The 12029-nt window shown below is 36.1% G+C and overlaps 1 protein-coding gene across 4 annotated transcripts; it reads left to right on the forward strand.

Annotated features, from left to right (window-relative positions):
* The first annotated feature begins 987 nt into the window (after positions 1-987).
* Positions 988-11168, forward strand: LOC115954612. Of its 4 annotated transcripts, none has more exons than XM_031072520.1 (11): positions 988-1225; positions 2306-2408; positions 3493-3693; positions 3905-4016; positions 4092-4125; positions 7156-7193; positions 7335-7369; positions 7464-7616; positions 7737-10270; positions 10475-10564; positions 10722-11168. In XM_031072520.1, the coding sequence occupies exons 2-11, from the start codon at positions 2338-2340 to the stop codon at positions 10787-10789; spliced, it is 3336 nt and encodes a 1111-aa protein (XP_030928380.1). In that variant the 5' UTR covers positions 988-1225; positions 2306-2337; the 3' UTR covers positions 10790-11168. The 4 variants fall into 4 exon arrangements, with proteins under 4 accessions (XP_030928380.1, XP_030928381.1, XP_030928382.1 ...); XM_031072521.1 differs by having other exon boundaries at positions 2324-2408; XM_031072522.1 differs by having other exon boundaries at positions 988-1218.
* Positions 11169-12029: the final 861 nt, after the last annotated feature.

Below are 12029 nucleotides of genomic sequence, written 5' to 3' on the forward strand. Positions count from 1 at the left end.
TCTTTTTCCCCTTTTTATAGTCGTTTCCTTTTTCCTGAATGGGGTCCCTAGGGTAGGTACTTGTCCCATCAACCTCTCCCTTCAGTTGTTGGGAGTGGTTGTAAGGACAGAGAAGTATGACTCTGCTAGGCACAAGGCACTGAATGCAATAATGGCAGCCTTTCCCTTAGACGTTTTTGTTTTCTCTGTTGTCTTTTTCTGTTTTAGTACTTTTCCTGCCTTGTGAAACGATATGGGGTCTTACTCCTGGTGGTCTGTTGCCTCTTTTACCCTAGGTTATACCTCAGCTGAGGAGGATTCTCCCATGGCCAAGGAGGGGTTTTCCTTGGGCCGAGCCCCTGGCCCAATGTAGACATCTACATGGGCCTATTAGTCTTTTACCCCCCACAAATACAAATCAAATTTATCAAACAAAGAGGTAAATGAATGAAAGCATTTGCAATTTCAATAGAAAGCAATAATAAGATTATAGTAGGGGGGAAGTTGGGGAGTTTTAAAACTTGAGAGAATGATGGTAAAAATTATATTGGTGAAAATTTTTAAACATTTTCCATTTGCAGATTTGGTTGGTAATTATATTTTATATTTTTTTAGACGTAAAATTTACTTACTTTGATTTTTTTTTTCTCTAAACAAATTCAAAAGTATAAAGGTTAAATTGAAACATTTGGAAGATTAGGGATCATTTGAAATCATGATCTAAAGAATGTAGAGCAAAAGTGTAATATTTATATTCTACATTCATTTAACTAGAAAATTTTGGACAAAGGCTTATTAATTCAAGCATGAGAGAATTGTGATAAAAAGGGTTAATTGGAACGTTTTTAAAAATTTTGAGATTTAAAAAGTAAATTAGATAGAAGGATAAAAAAGGAAAAGGAAAAGGAAAAAGAGTACCGACACAAGAGGAGTTGGGGGAGCGTTTAAAACACGCGTCTGTAACTGAAAGCATAGTAGTCAATGAGTGATGCATTAATATCATCTGGTTAAGCTTTTGTAAGCAAGCAAACCAACGCGCAACGCGCTACGCACACTACTTTTTACTGTCTGTCTCTCTCTCTCTACTCCTCTTACCCTTTCCCCCTTCTCATCATCTAGCTCGTTTTCTTCTTCTTCTTCTTCTTCTGGCAGCTTTGTACATGAATTTTTGAGTTCCCATTCAAACAAAGATCTATCTCTCTCCTACATTTTAAAGAGTGCCATAATTTCAGATCTCAGGTATAAGGTAAAAAAAAAAAAAAAATCTAGCCTTTTCGTTTTCGTACTTTTTCTTTGGATATATGGAGATTTATTCGCATTTCTATTTGCTTTTGGGTTTTTTAATACTGCATTATTATTATTAGGATTAGTTCCACTTTGCATTTCTTTTTATTTTCAAGCAAAACTCAAACTTTAACTAATTACTACAACACTACTACTACTGTTTAATTACTCTCTTACTGCTTTGTATTCTTTTCATTATGCTCATGGTTTCTCAGATCTGAGTGCAGTGCACTTAATTATTTTTGATGTTTTATAAATGTCTCATTCTGAATCTAGGCAGGCATTATTCAATCTCAAACAATTCAAAATAAATAACAAAATGAAGTAGATTTCTTTCTATTTTTGTTTTTTTTTTTTTTTTTTTTTTTTTTTTTTTTTTTTTTTTTTTGTTTTGTTTTGGAGGATGTAAAACGTAAGAAACTACGTGAATTGCTTGACGAATTTTGTTTGAGGAGGAGAGAGTGTACATATATATAAATATAATAGCATTCTGGAATTCCAACAGAGATCCTACAACTACATAGTTATTGTCTACCTTAGGCCATCCTCCAAACACCCAAATAGTTATTGTCTATAGTAGATGATATATCTCACTCCTAAACTCCAAAACTATAAATTTCTTTTTCTTACATGAATCCTCTGCAGTAGCATGCCAACGTACGCTATCTGAAATAAGACGAATTTGAATTAGAGGAGATAAGCTTGTAGTAGATTAGGTAGTTGTCTCCTTGAGATGGATCTCTATTTAATCTACTTAACCTTCAGATAACTCATATAAATATTCCTGAATATATTTTTCAGTTCCAATAAAAACCTCCCCGTGTGATAGTAAGGTGGAGGGTGAGGTTGTGGGTTCAAGACCCATTGGATGCGTGTGTAACTTACCAATATATCAGGCATGCAAATTATCAGGCATCTAGCTGCCCTCGACACTTTCAGTTTTTTCTCTGGTTATATATACATTTGGAGTTGCATATAAAACATCCACAAACTCAGATTGGTTTTTCAGTTAATATATACCTTTTCTTTCCTGCTTATTCAGGCTCCTTTGCTTCTACAGAAAGCTGGTTAAAAATGGAGGGTGGAATAGATGCTGATGCACCTTTAGATTATGCTGCGATTCAAATTTTGCCTAATCAAAACAGGTAAAAAATTTTCTGTAGATTATCTGAAATTTGTTGGCGGAGGTGGAGCTGACAAAAGTAGTTCACTTATTACACTTCATACATGTTAGTGAAGAATATTTAGAGAGTTCAAAAGGAGGAGCTGAAAATATTTCATCAGCCTATATAACTTCAAAATTGCAGATTGGAAAAAAAAAAAAAAATTCCAAATATCCAAAAAATCATTGGAAATTTTATTTTATTTATTTTTTATTTTTTTGTTTTGTCTTCGAAAATTATGTTAGCTGTCTGTTTTGGCTTCACACACAGTCCCTCAAAAATTTTCTACTGATTACATGGTTATTAGAGAGGATTATATATATCAAGGCTTTAATGAAATTTTAAGAATAACCTTCCAATTTTGCATTGTTTTGGAATATTGATGGCTTAACCTTTCTGTATACCATATAGTCTTTTGTTTCATCATAAATTTCGATGGATATTGAGGTTTTGCCTTTTTGTTTCAATTTTGACTTGGATTAGATTAATGCTGAAACATCTAGGTAAATATAGAATCTAGGGGTGTCCATGGATCAGGTTTGGATTTATAAATAGCTCACCCATTGTCAACTGCCAATGCTCGGGTTTTAGACCGGCCAGTTCCGGATACGGTTGGTTTTGCTGATGTGGTGCAGTGACAACAAGGAGCTACCAGTGGCTATTTGGGGGAATGGAGATCTCTAGATCTCCATTCCCCTTTGATGATTCTAGAAGGCCTTCAAATTCACTGTCAGATGGGTTGGATGTGTTGGATTTTTATGTGGGAAACCTGACACTCTACCTGGAAAAAAAAAGGATTTGAGGAGTTTGACTTGCCGTTGACCACCACATGCATTGAAATCAGCCAAAACTCACTGGGTTGACTTGAGTTGGATGGGTGGTTTGGGTTTTGTGGGTGTTTGGACAGTCCTAATAGAATCAAATAAGTCCTTCAAGATGGAATGAAGAGAACTTGGATTTGAGCCAGACCTATTGAGCTTATTTGAGTTGAAATGTCAAAATATTGGCCACATGTATCTATGTTTCTGTTAGTTATAATTAACTTATCTAAAATGTTTGGTGTCAGGGATGGGGGTGTTAGGTACGAGGCATTGATTTACAGTGACAACAAAGTAGAAAAACTGGCAACTGGGCTTCTTGAACAATTGTTGGCGAATGTACCAAAAGTAAATGACTTTTATGCTAAAGGTTCTGATGGTAGCTTTAAACTTCAACTTCCAGAAAACCTCAATAGTGCTGCATGGTTCACAAAATCAACTTTGAACAGGTTATTATAATTTAAGTTTCTTGTCCTATTTTATTATTTGGATGTTTTCTCTTGTATATTTTTTTGTGTACTAGGATTGGGCCCCTCACTTTGTTCTTTTTATTTAAATATCTAATTATAAAAAAATGTCTCTCATTTGATTTATTTATTTTTAACGAAAATGTTGGTATCTATTGCTCTTAATAGTACATATCTTATTCTTTCTTCTCAGATTCCTATGTATTATTGGTTCAGCGGATTTACTAGAGGTCACTAAAGCTATTGAAGATGAGATGATTCAATTGGAGGAAGCCAAAAAATTTCATCTCTCTTTATATAGCCAGGTGTATTTTCTGTCCTTATATAAACTATTATTTTAATGCGTATGGTTGTTCACCAACAAAAATTTTCCTCCTCAGGACTGTCACGATCAATTTGGAAGTTCGGAAGCAGGTAATTTTTTCCAAAGTGTTATCATTCGAGAAAATTTGGTGTAATAAACACAGTTGTGTTATTCTCACATGTTTTTGTTATTATAAACTCCTGTCCCCTTTTTAATATCTTTGTAACGCAGTAATTATAGAAAATCGTACTTAGAAAATTAAATTAATTAACCCTAATACATATGTATTATTTATAGTTTGAGGATAAAATATAATGTTATCAAAATACCCTCACTACTTTTACAATATTACTCATAACACTCCTTGATGACATCCTCACAATAAACAAATAGGTGCATTTAGTTTTCCAAAACTCAATGAATGCAAATGTGTTGGTTTAATTGAATGTGTTGTGAGTAAACGTGTGTTTAGGGTTTCTTGGTCAGCCTCCTAACACACAAAAATATTATATATGCCCCTGACATATATACTAATCCATAACACTTCCCCTCAAGCTAGAGAGTATATCATATAATCCCAACTTGTTACATAATAAATCCAAATGAGTTTTACATCAAGTTGTGGTAAACATATCAGCAATTTGGACTCTCTTAGAAACATATGGAGTAGTAATTACACCATTTTCTACTTTTTGCCAAGTAATGTGACAATCTACTTCTAAATGCTTAATTCACTCATGGAGCATAGGATTGGAGGCAATGCGAATTGTTGCTTGATTATCACAATGCATAGTCATTGGCAACTTCACATCAAATTTTTATTCCTCAAGTAAATGCTTAATCCACATAAGCTTACATGATGTGTGTGCCATGGCTCTATACTCAGCCTCTGCACTAGATCAGGCTACAACAATTTGTTTCTTACTTTTCCAAGTAATCAGGTTGGCTCCTAGAAAAGCGCAATATCTAGTAGTGGATTTTCTGTTTGAAGGTGACTCTACCCAATCTGCACCTGTAAAGGCTTCTACCTGTAGGTGACCGTTAGCTTTATACAAGAGACCATAGCCTTGATGTGCTTTAAGGTACCTCACAATCTGAATAACTGCCTCTCAATGTGGAAGATGAGGAGCTTTCATGTAATGGCTCTCAACACTAACTGCAAATGATATATCTGGGTGACAAATATATCATTTTGGATATTATCAAAATACTCTCACTACCTTGCCAAGCTGTGCTCTCAGTAAACATCGTAACATATCATTTTGGAGGGCTGTACCACATTGCATCATGTGGTGTGCTGAGAACGGACAGTTTTGAGGGATGTGAACACTCTATCCTTGAAATTAAATCCTTCTTATTTCGTACATTACAGGATTGGAGTTTGGCTTTCATTGTGTTCCTTGCTTCTCTTTTTTAGATTTGCTTGAGCATTGTAATTTGTAAGTCTCTTTGTACTGCTCCCTGTGTACACCCCCGGTGTACTTGGGTTTCTTTTCCTATTTCAATAAAATTTTTTTGTTACTTGTTAAAATAAAAACTAAAAAAACACTCCTTGAAACTAGGGCATATATGTCATGTAGTCCCAGTTTGTTATATAACAAATCTAAACAAGTCTTGCACACTGGTTTGTGAAAAAAATAAAAGACTTGAGCCCCTATAGAGACATATGGAGTAGCAGTCACACCACTTTCTAGTTTCCACTCTTTCTCAGACTAAGTGACAACCCACCTCTATATGTTTGGTTCAGTCATGGAACACTGGGTTGGAAGTGATATGAATTGCTATGTGATTATCATAATATACTGATGGTAGCTTCACATCAAACTTCAACACCTCAAGAGGATGTTTAATCCACATAAGCTTACATGATGTATGAGCCAACCTCTGCACTTGAATGTGAGACAACACTCTGTTTTTACTTGTCCAAGTAATCAAGTTCCTTCCTAGGAAAGAGCAATTATGCTGCTTACTTGTCCAAGTAATAATTTTCCTCCGAAGAAAAAGGAATATCATGTAGTAGATCTCCTATCTGAGGGTTATCCTAGTAAAACAAAGAGAGAGAATAAAAAAGAAATAAAGAAGGTAGTATTGATCAAGACTAGAGTCAAATCAAATCCCTTGCTTTGATACCATGTTAGTGAAAAGGAAGATTTAAGTAAGGAGAAAAGTATGAGAGAGAAGTTGCTGTTTCTATATTTCAGCCCTCGCCCAATCCATTTCATATATATATGAGAAAATTTACAAAATATTACAAAGAATATTGTGATGGTGACATTTGGTAGAAAGACCTCTACAGTAGTTTTTTCTATAGAAGGATGCATTTCTCTCTTTTTCAAAGAATACCCAAAAAGCAACATAACTTTCCCAGATCTTTAGTCCAAAACAAAGTATGAAGAAATACCTTTAACTCAGCAATTTCCTTCTGGTTGTCACTAGTCTCCAAGGCTGTCCAAACTTCCCAAAACCATAAAACATATCAACTTTAACAAATCAACAGAGAAATTTTAAAAAAAGCAATTTGTGTAGGGATGAGTCTCTCAAAATTCACAAAACCAAAGAGTACAAAAAAAGGGTAGAAGAAGACCGAAAATATCATTAGTTGAAGTAACCAAAAAGGACATGTCAATTAAGGAGGTAATATAGGGTATGACTTTGGATAGAGTAGAATGAGGAAAACGAATACATGTGGCTAACCTTGATTAGTTTGTTGAGGATTCATAGCAGATCCCAAAATTTTGACTGTAATGATTGTGGTTCTCAATGGGGCATACTAGAGTTTTTAATGGTGGAGGGGTGGGCTTAAGTGTATTATATAGCATACCCCAAATTTGAATTTTATATAATAGAATTAATCATTTAATGGCTACAATTATCATTTGTTTTTGCTTTGTAAAACCCCCAAAAAGTGTGCATTGAGCTTATTGAAAAGCTCCAAAAAGTGCACCATAGTGCTTCTTCAAATGTGCCTCAATTTGGAAGTGAAAATAGCAGAAGCTTTGGCACTTTGCGCTTCCTGCTTAAGCGCACTTTTACCAACATTGATTTTGAGACTAAGACTTGGTTGTTGTTGTATTAAGTGAAATCTTTGACTTCAAGGGTTTAGTAAATGTTAATGGTTGTAGCTTTTCCACTTTTGACAGATAGCTGTAACTCTATGGATGTGGAACCAAGATCCAAAGTAATTGCTCTTCCCTTTGTACATTTTTTTTTTTTAGTTTGATTTCGCTGTTTAGATATTTAAAAGCTCATTTTGTTCATTTATCCATATAATCATATTACATTTACTATGAGCGGTTGACAATTTGTTGCATGCGAACAGCCTGAAGTTGAGATTGCACCATCAGATGTTTCAAAGTATGTCCTGTTCTTTGTTATGTTTCATTTAGCAGTTTTATATATATTTATTTATTTTGCATCACCACTGAGCTATTGAAAATTATCCTCGCAGAAATGAACTGTTGCGAGCTATGGACTTAAGGCTCACAGCATTAAGAGGGGACTTAGCTGCTGCTTTTAACAAGGCTGTTGGTGCTACCTGCTCCTATAAAGAAATCACTGATTTAGCACAATTTTTAGAACATTTTGGAGCAACAGCTTTGAAGTAAGTTGCCTACCAAAGTAAAGGTTGCAATGTTGATTGAACAATGTGGTTCTACATAATTTATGGTCATATGGTAAATGAAATTCCTTTGGAACTGAATAAGATTACAATCCATGGCAGGAAATCTTTTTTCAAATTTGTAGAACTGAATGAGGAGAGCCAGAGTGCTGGTCCTCTAAATGATGACAAGTCCTTGTTCACACACAATTCAAGGAATGACAATGTAAACAAGAAAGATGGGAGTACTTGGACATCAAAACCTGTACATTCAGTTATACCAATAAAATATGGTGTTTCACCAGCAAAAGTTGCCCAGATTGAGCGAGAGGGCTCAACAGAAAGCGAGGAGTTTTCTGACTCAAGTGATGAGTATCAAACATCTGCTGAAAGAAGTCGAACTCTTATAAGGTCTGCATCACCCAGGCGGTCAGCATCTCCAATGCGGAGGATTCAAATAGGAAGAACTGGATCACGGAGGGCCACTGCATTAACGATTAAGAGCCTCAATTGTTTTCCTGCTAGAGAGAGGGCATTGTCTCATAGAGACATAGCTACAAACAATAGTGAAGACGAAGGATTTGAACAACCCATTAAGAAACCTGAGATAAATGTGCAAAGAATCAGTGTTCAAGATGCCATAAATCTTTTTGAAAGCAAACAGAGGGATCATGCTACAGATATTCAGAAACGGAGGTCATTAACAAATATCTCTATCTGTGCAAATAAATCTGTATTGAGAAGATGGAGTTCAGGTATGGGTGAAGCTTCTTCCCAATGTCTGCCAGAAATTGTTTCCGAAGACTCTTTTCCAGAGACTCCCAATAATGTCGCAGATGGTGAGATTTCAATGTCTTCAGTAGGAGTGACTTCAGAGTCAGAATGTATATCTAGAGGTCACAATCTTGTTGAGACGTCTGAAGTAGATGTAGGGCTAGAAAAGGGAGAAGAAAAAGCATATGATCCAATAGATATTCAAGCAGACATGAATGTTTTGGCAACTGATGCTAAAGAAATCCAAGGAGAAGAAATTATTGGAAAATTAACAGCCTCAGATGAATGGAATCGACAAAAGGAAGCAGAGTTAGGTCAGATGTTGATGAAAATAACTGAAAATAAGCCTGTTAGATATGCTAAGCCTCAAACTAGCAGAAATAAAAAGGTTTCTTCTGAGAAGAGAGGTGGGTTTTATGACCACTACAGGGAGAAGAGGGATGAAAAACTTCGAGGTGAGAATGCTAAAAGGCGAGCAGAGAAAGAAGTGCAATTTAGAGAAATGCAGCAAATTCTTAATGAGAGAAAAGCCGAAATGGCCTCCACAAATGGGAATGATGTTGGTAAAAAACATGCTATGCGCAAAACCCAAAAACCACATAAAAGTTCATCTCAACCTGTAAATGCTAGAAAAGAAACCTCGAAGCCATCTGTTACAAAGAAGGTTTCATCTAAAGCATCACCCCTGCCTGCTACACGCAAATCATGGCCGTCAACACCATCGCCAAGAGCCACAAGGGCATCACCAGGTAAAATCATATGTTCTGTTGGCACTACACCAGCACGTCAGAAATTCAACCCAGCACCATCACTCCCTCGACCGAGCCCTAGAGTGGAAAAATCCCAGGTGGGGCAGAGAAATGTAAAGGATACACGAAGTGATCATGACAGGAATGTAAAGGGTCTGAATGAGAAAAGGCAGGAAAGGGTGACAAACTCTTATAAAACAACCAAAACGAAAGTTGTGAGAGTTTCTGGAGATTGTTCTAGTAAAGATTCAACAAAGCCTAGTTTCTATAACAAAATCACCAGGAAAAGCAGTGTAGTCCCACTGGAATCAAAACCTTTTCTCCGTAAGGGTTCTCGGAGTGCCCCTGCTATTGGTCCTGTTAACAAGAAAAAGCATTCTCCTCAGGTGGAGGAATGTTTGACAAACTGTCAAAATTTAGTGGAAGCTCAAGAAAGTGAGGTAATTATTAATGCTTCAGATCTGGTCAGTCAGCAGCAAGAGGGAGATGTTGTGTCATTGGGTCTTCATGATGTTATACAATCAGAAACTCAGGTAAATAGTGACTGGCAATGTGGTGAGACTGAGAACTTTAAACCACTTGCTGCTGATGGAGATAATGTCTTCAAAATTCAGGAAGTTTCTTCATTGATATCTCAAGTTGAGGAGGAATCAATTGTTTCCCCCATGGCGTGGGTGGAAATAGAAGAGCATCAGGAACTGCCCATTCCATGTAATGTCAGCACATCTGAACTTGCATCTCCAGCCAATGTTGAACCTGTTGGATTGTCAATACGTGTACGTCATTCTTTGTCCCAGATGCTGCAAGAAGAAAGTAGTGAACCTGATACTATTGAGTGGGGAAATGCTGAAAATCCTCCCATCATGGTCTGCCAAAAAGATGCCCCAAAAGGATTGAAAAGGCTCTTGAATTTTGCTCGGAAGAGCAAAGGGGATGCCAGTAGTACTGGTTGGTCTAGTCCATCCGTCTTTTCTGAAGGAGAGGATGATGCTGAGGAATCTAAACCTCTAAGTAAGAGAAATGCTGACAATTTTCTTAGAAAGGCTGCTCTTCAAGCAAAGAACTTTGCACAGCAAAAGACTTCATTATGTGAAAGCTTCGAAAGAAATTTGGATGCTCGTGAACTACTCCCTGGTATATTTTCCTCTTCCCCTTTTCTATATATATATATATATATATATTTTCTTTTTAGTTTTTAGTTTATTTCATCCTTTTTGGTCCTAACATTACATCCTGATCTTCTTGAACTCCCCACATTTGGGAGTATTGCTTACTAAAATAGTTTGATATGTTTCTATTTGAGTCTAATGCTTTATACCATGGCTATTTTGCATGCAGCTCAATCAAATTTAAGCAAAGTGAACGACCCCTTTTCTTCTCAAAAGTTGCAAGAGAGCTGTGACTCAGCTGTGGTCCCCACAACTAAAGGTAAGTGTTCATCTATGATCTGGAGTATTGTACATCCTTATCAAATTCCTGTATGCTTTGGTGTTATACAGGTTCTTTCCATTTCTCACTCCAGTGTTATATTTTACTAATGTTTATTGATCCTGATATTCCAGTTTTTTTATTTTTTATGTTTCAGCCACAAGGTCATTCTTCTCTCTTTCAGCATTTAGGGGCAGTAAACCAAGTGAGACAAAGCTACGGTAATGCGAAGGATGATTGTATAATGAGCCGTGTTTATTTACCTTCTCTCCCATGCCATATGCAGGTGAAATTGGATCAAAGCAAATTTATCATGCTTTTGCGATGCTATTGCATGTACTAGATATTGTGCTCTACATGCACAGATCAGGGAGTCATCCCTATGCTTCTGCAGGTCAGGTTGGTTAAAGTGGGGCTCTGTAAATTCAGAAGTATCATGATGTTTGATTTTGCATCCGGCTGAACATTTGGTTGCTTCCTTGTAAAGCTTTGATGTCAAACGTTAATCAAATTATAATTAGTGTACTTTAAGAATTTCACTATACATTAGAATACTGTACGTACAATAACAACAAAATAATTAGGCTTTGCTTAGGTTTGAGTCGTGCATATGGCTTGGTTCATTTATTGCTACATAATATGCTCGCTCCATAGGGAACCATAGGGGAGCATGTTTTCCGGAACAATGGAAACAGTTGTGGCTTGAGTTGTCAATCTTAAAGTTCTGGCTCTCCTTAGGCATTCACCTTAAGGTCCTGTTCTAACTTCTAAACCCCCTCCTTAGCCGAAAAAAAATGAGTAAAAATTCCTTCTGCCTAACTAGTTTGGTTGTTCCTTCAAAAAAATTTAAAAGGGTGTTATTCTAGTGCGGAAGGAAAAGGAAAGAAAACTAATCTGGTTGTTGGTAGTAAGAGCAACTAGTGCTTGTCAATTTAGTTTCAATAAAATGCGAGGCCTTGTAACCAGTAAACATGTATTGCACACCAAAAAACGGACTACTGCCTATATATAATATAGTGGTCCACCCAGGAATAAGAATAAGCAAATCATAAAAATAAAAAGATGATAAAAGGCAAGCTATCTGAAATGATCGTAAGCTAAAAAGATAGTAGAATCGATCGTCATATGAACGAAACTCCTCCCTCGATTAATAAACTTTGTTATTAAGAGAATACTTTCTGAGCTTGAATTTGAACAAAAATTTTGAATTTTTTTAACAAAAATCAAGAGAGTTACTGTCGTCTAAAAAATGGCCCACATGGCCCACCGAGTTACTCGAAATTCGAATTCCAACTATGTGCTGATAGAAGGGCGTAAAAATAGAAGTCTAACGTTTCGTTCACGAATTTGGTTCTAAAATATTATACCTATTCCTCAGGACCAATCCACACAAAATCAAATTTTTGGAAAAAAATACGTTAGTGGCTAGTTATACACGAGAATAAGTCGTTTTGAAAATGTGTTG

Source organism: Quercus lobata, chromosome 8, assembly GCF_001633185.2.
Source record: "Quercus lobata isolate SW786 chromosome 8, ValleyOak3.0 Primary Assembly, whole genome shotgun sequence".
Lineage (NCBI taxonomy): Eukaryota > Viridiplantae > Streptophyta > Magnoliopsida > Fagales > Fagaceae > Quercus > Quercus lobata.

What these genes read in the sequence shown, in the direction of transcription:
- LOC115954612 (XM_031072520.1), top strand. Translation starts at nt 2,338, where the DNA reads ATGGAGGGTGGAATAGATGCTGATGCACCTTTAGATTATGCTGCGATT. An exon ending in ACAAAATCAACTTTGAACAG is followed by an intron (nt 3,694 to 3,904) that starts GTTATTATAATT and finishes CTTTCTTCTCAG; the next exon opens with ATTCCTATGTATTATTGGTT. An exon ending in ATTTGGAAGTTCGGAAGCAG is followed by an intron (nt 4,126 to 7,155) that starts GTAATTTTTTCC and finishes CACTTTTGACAG; the next exon opens with ATAGCTGTAACTCTATGGAT.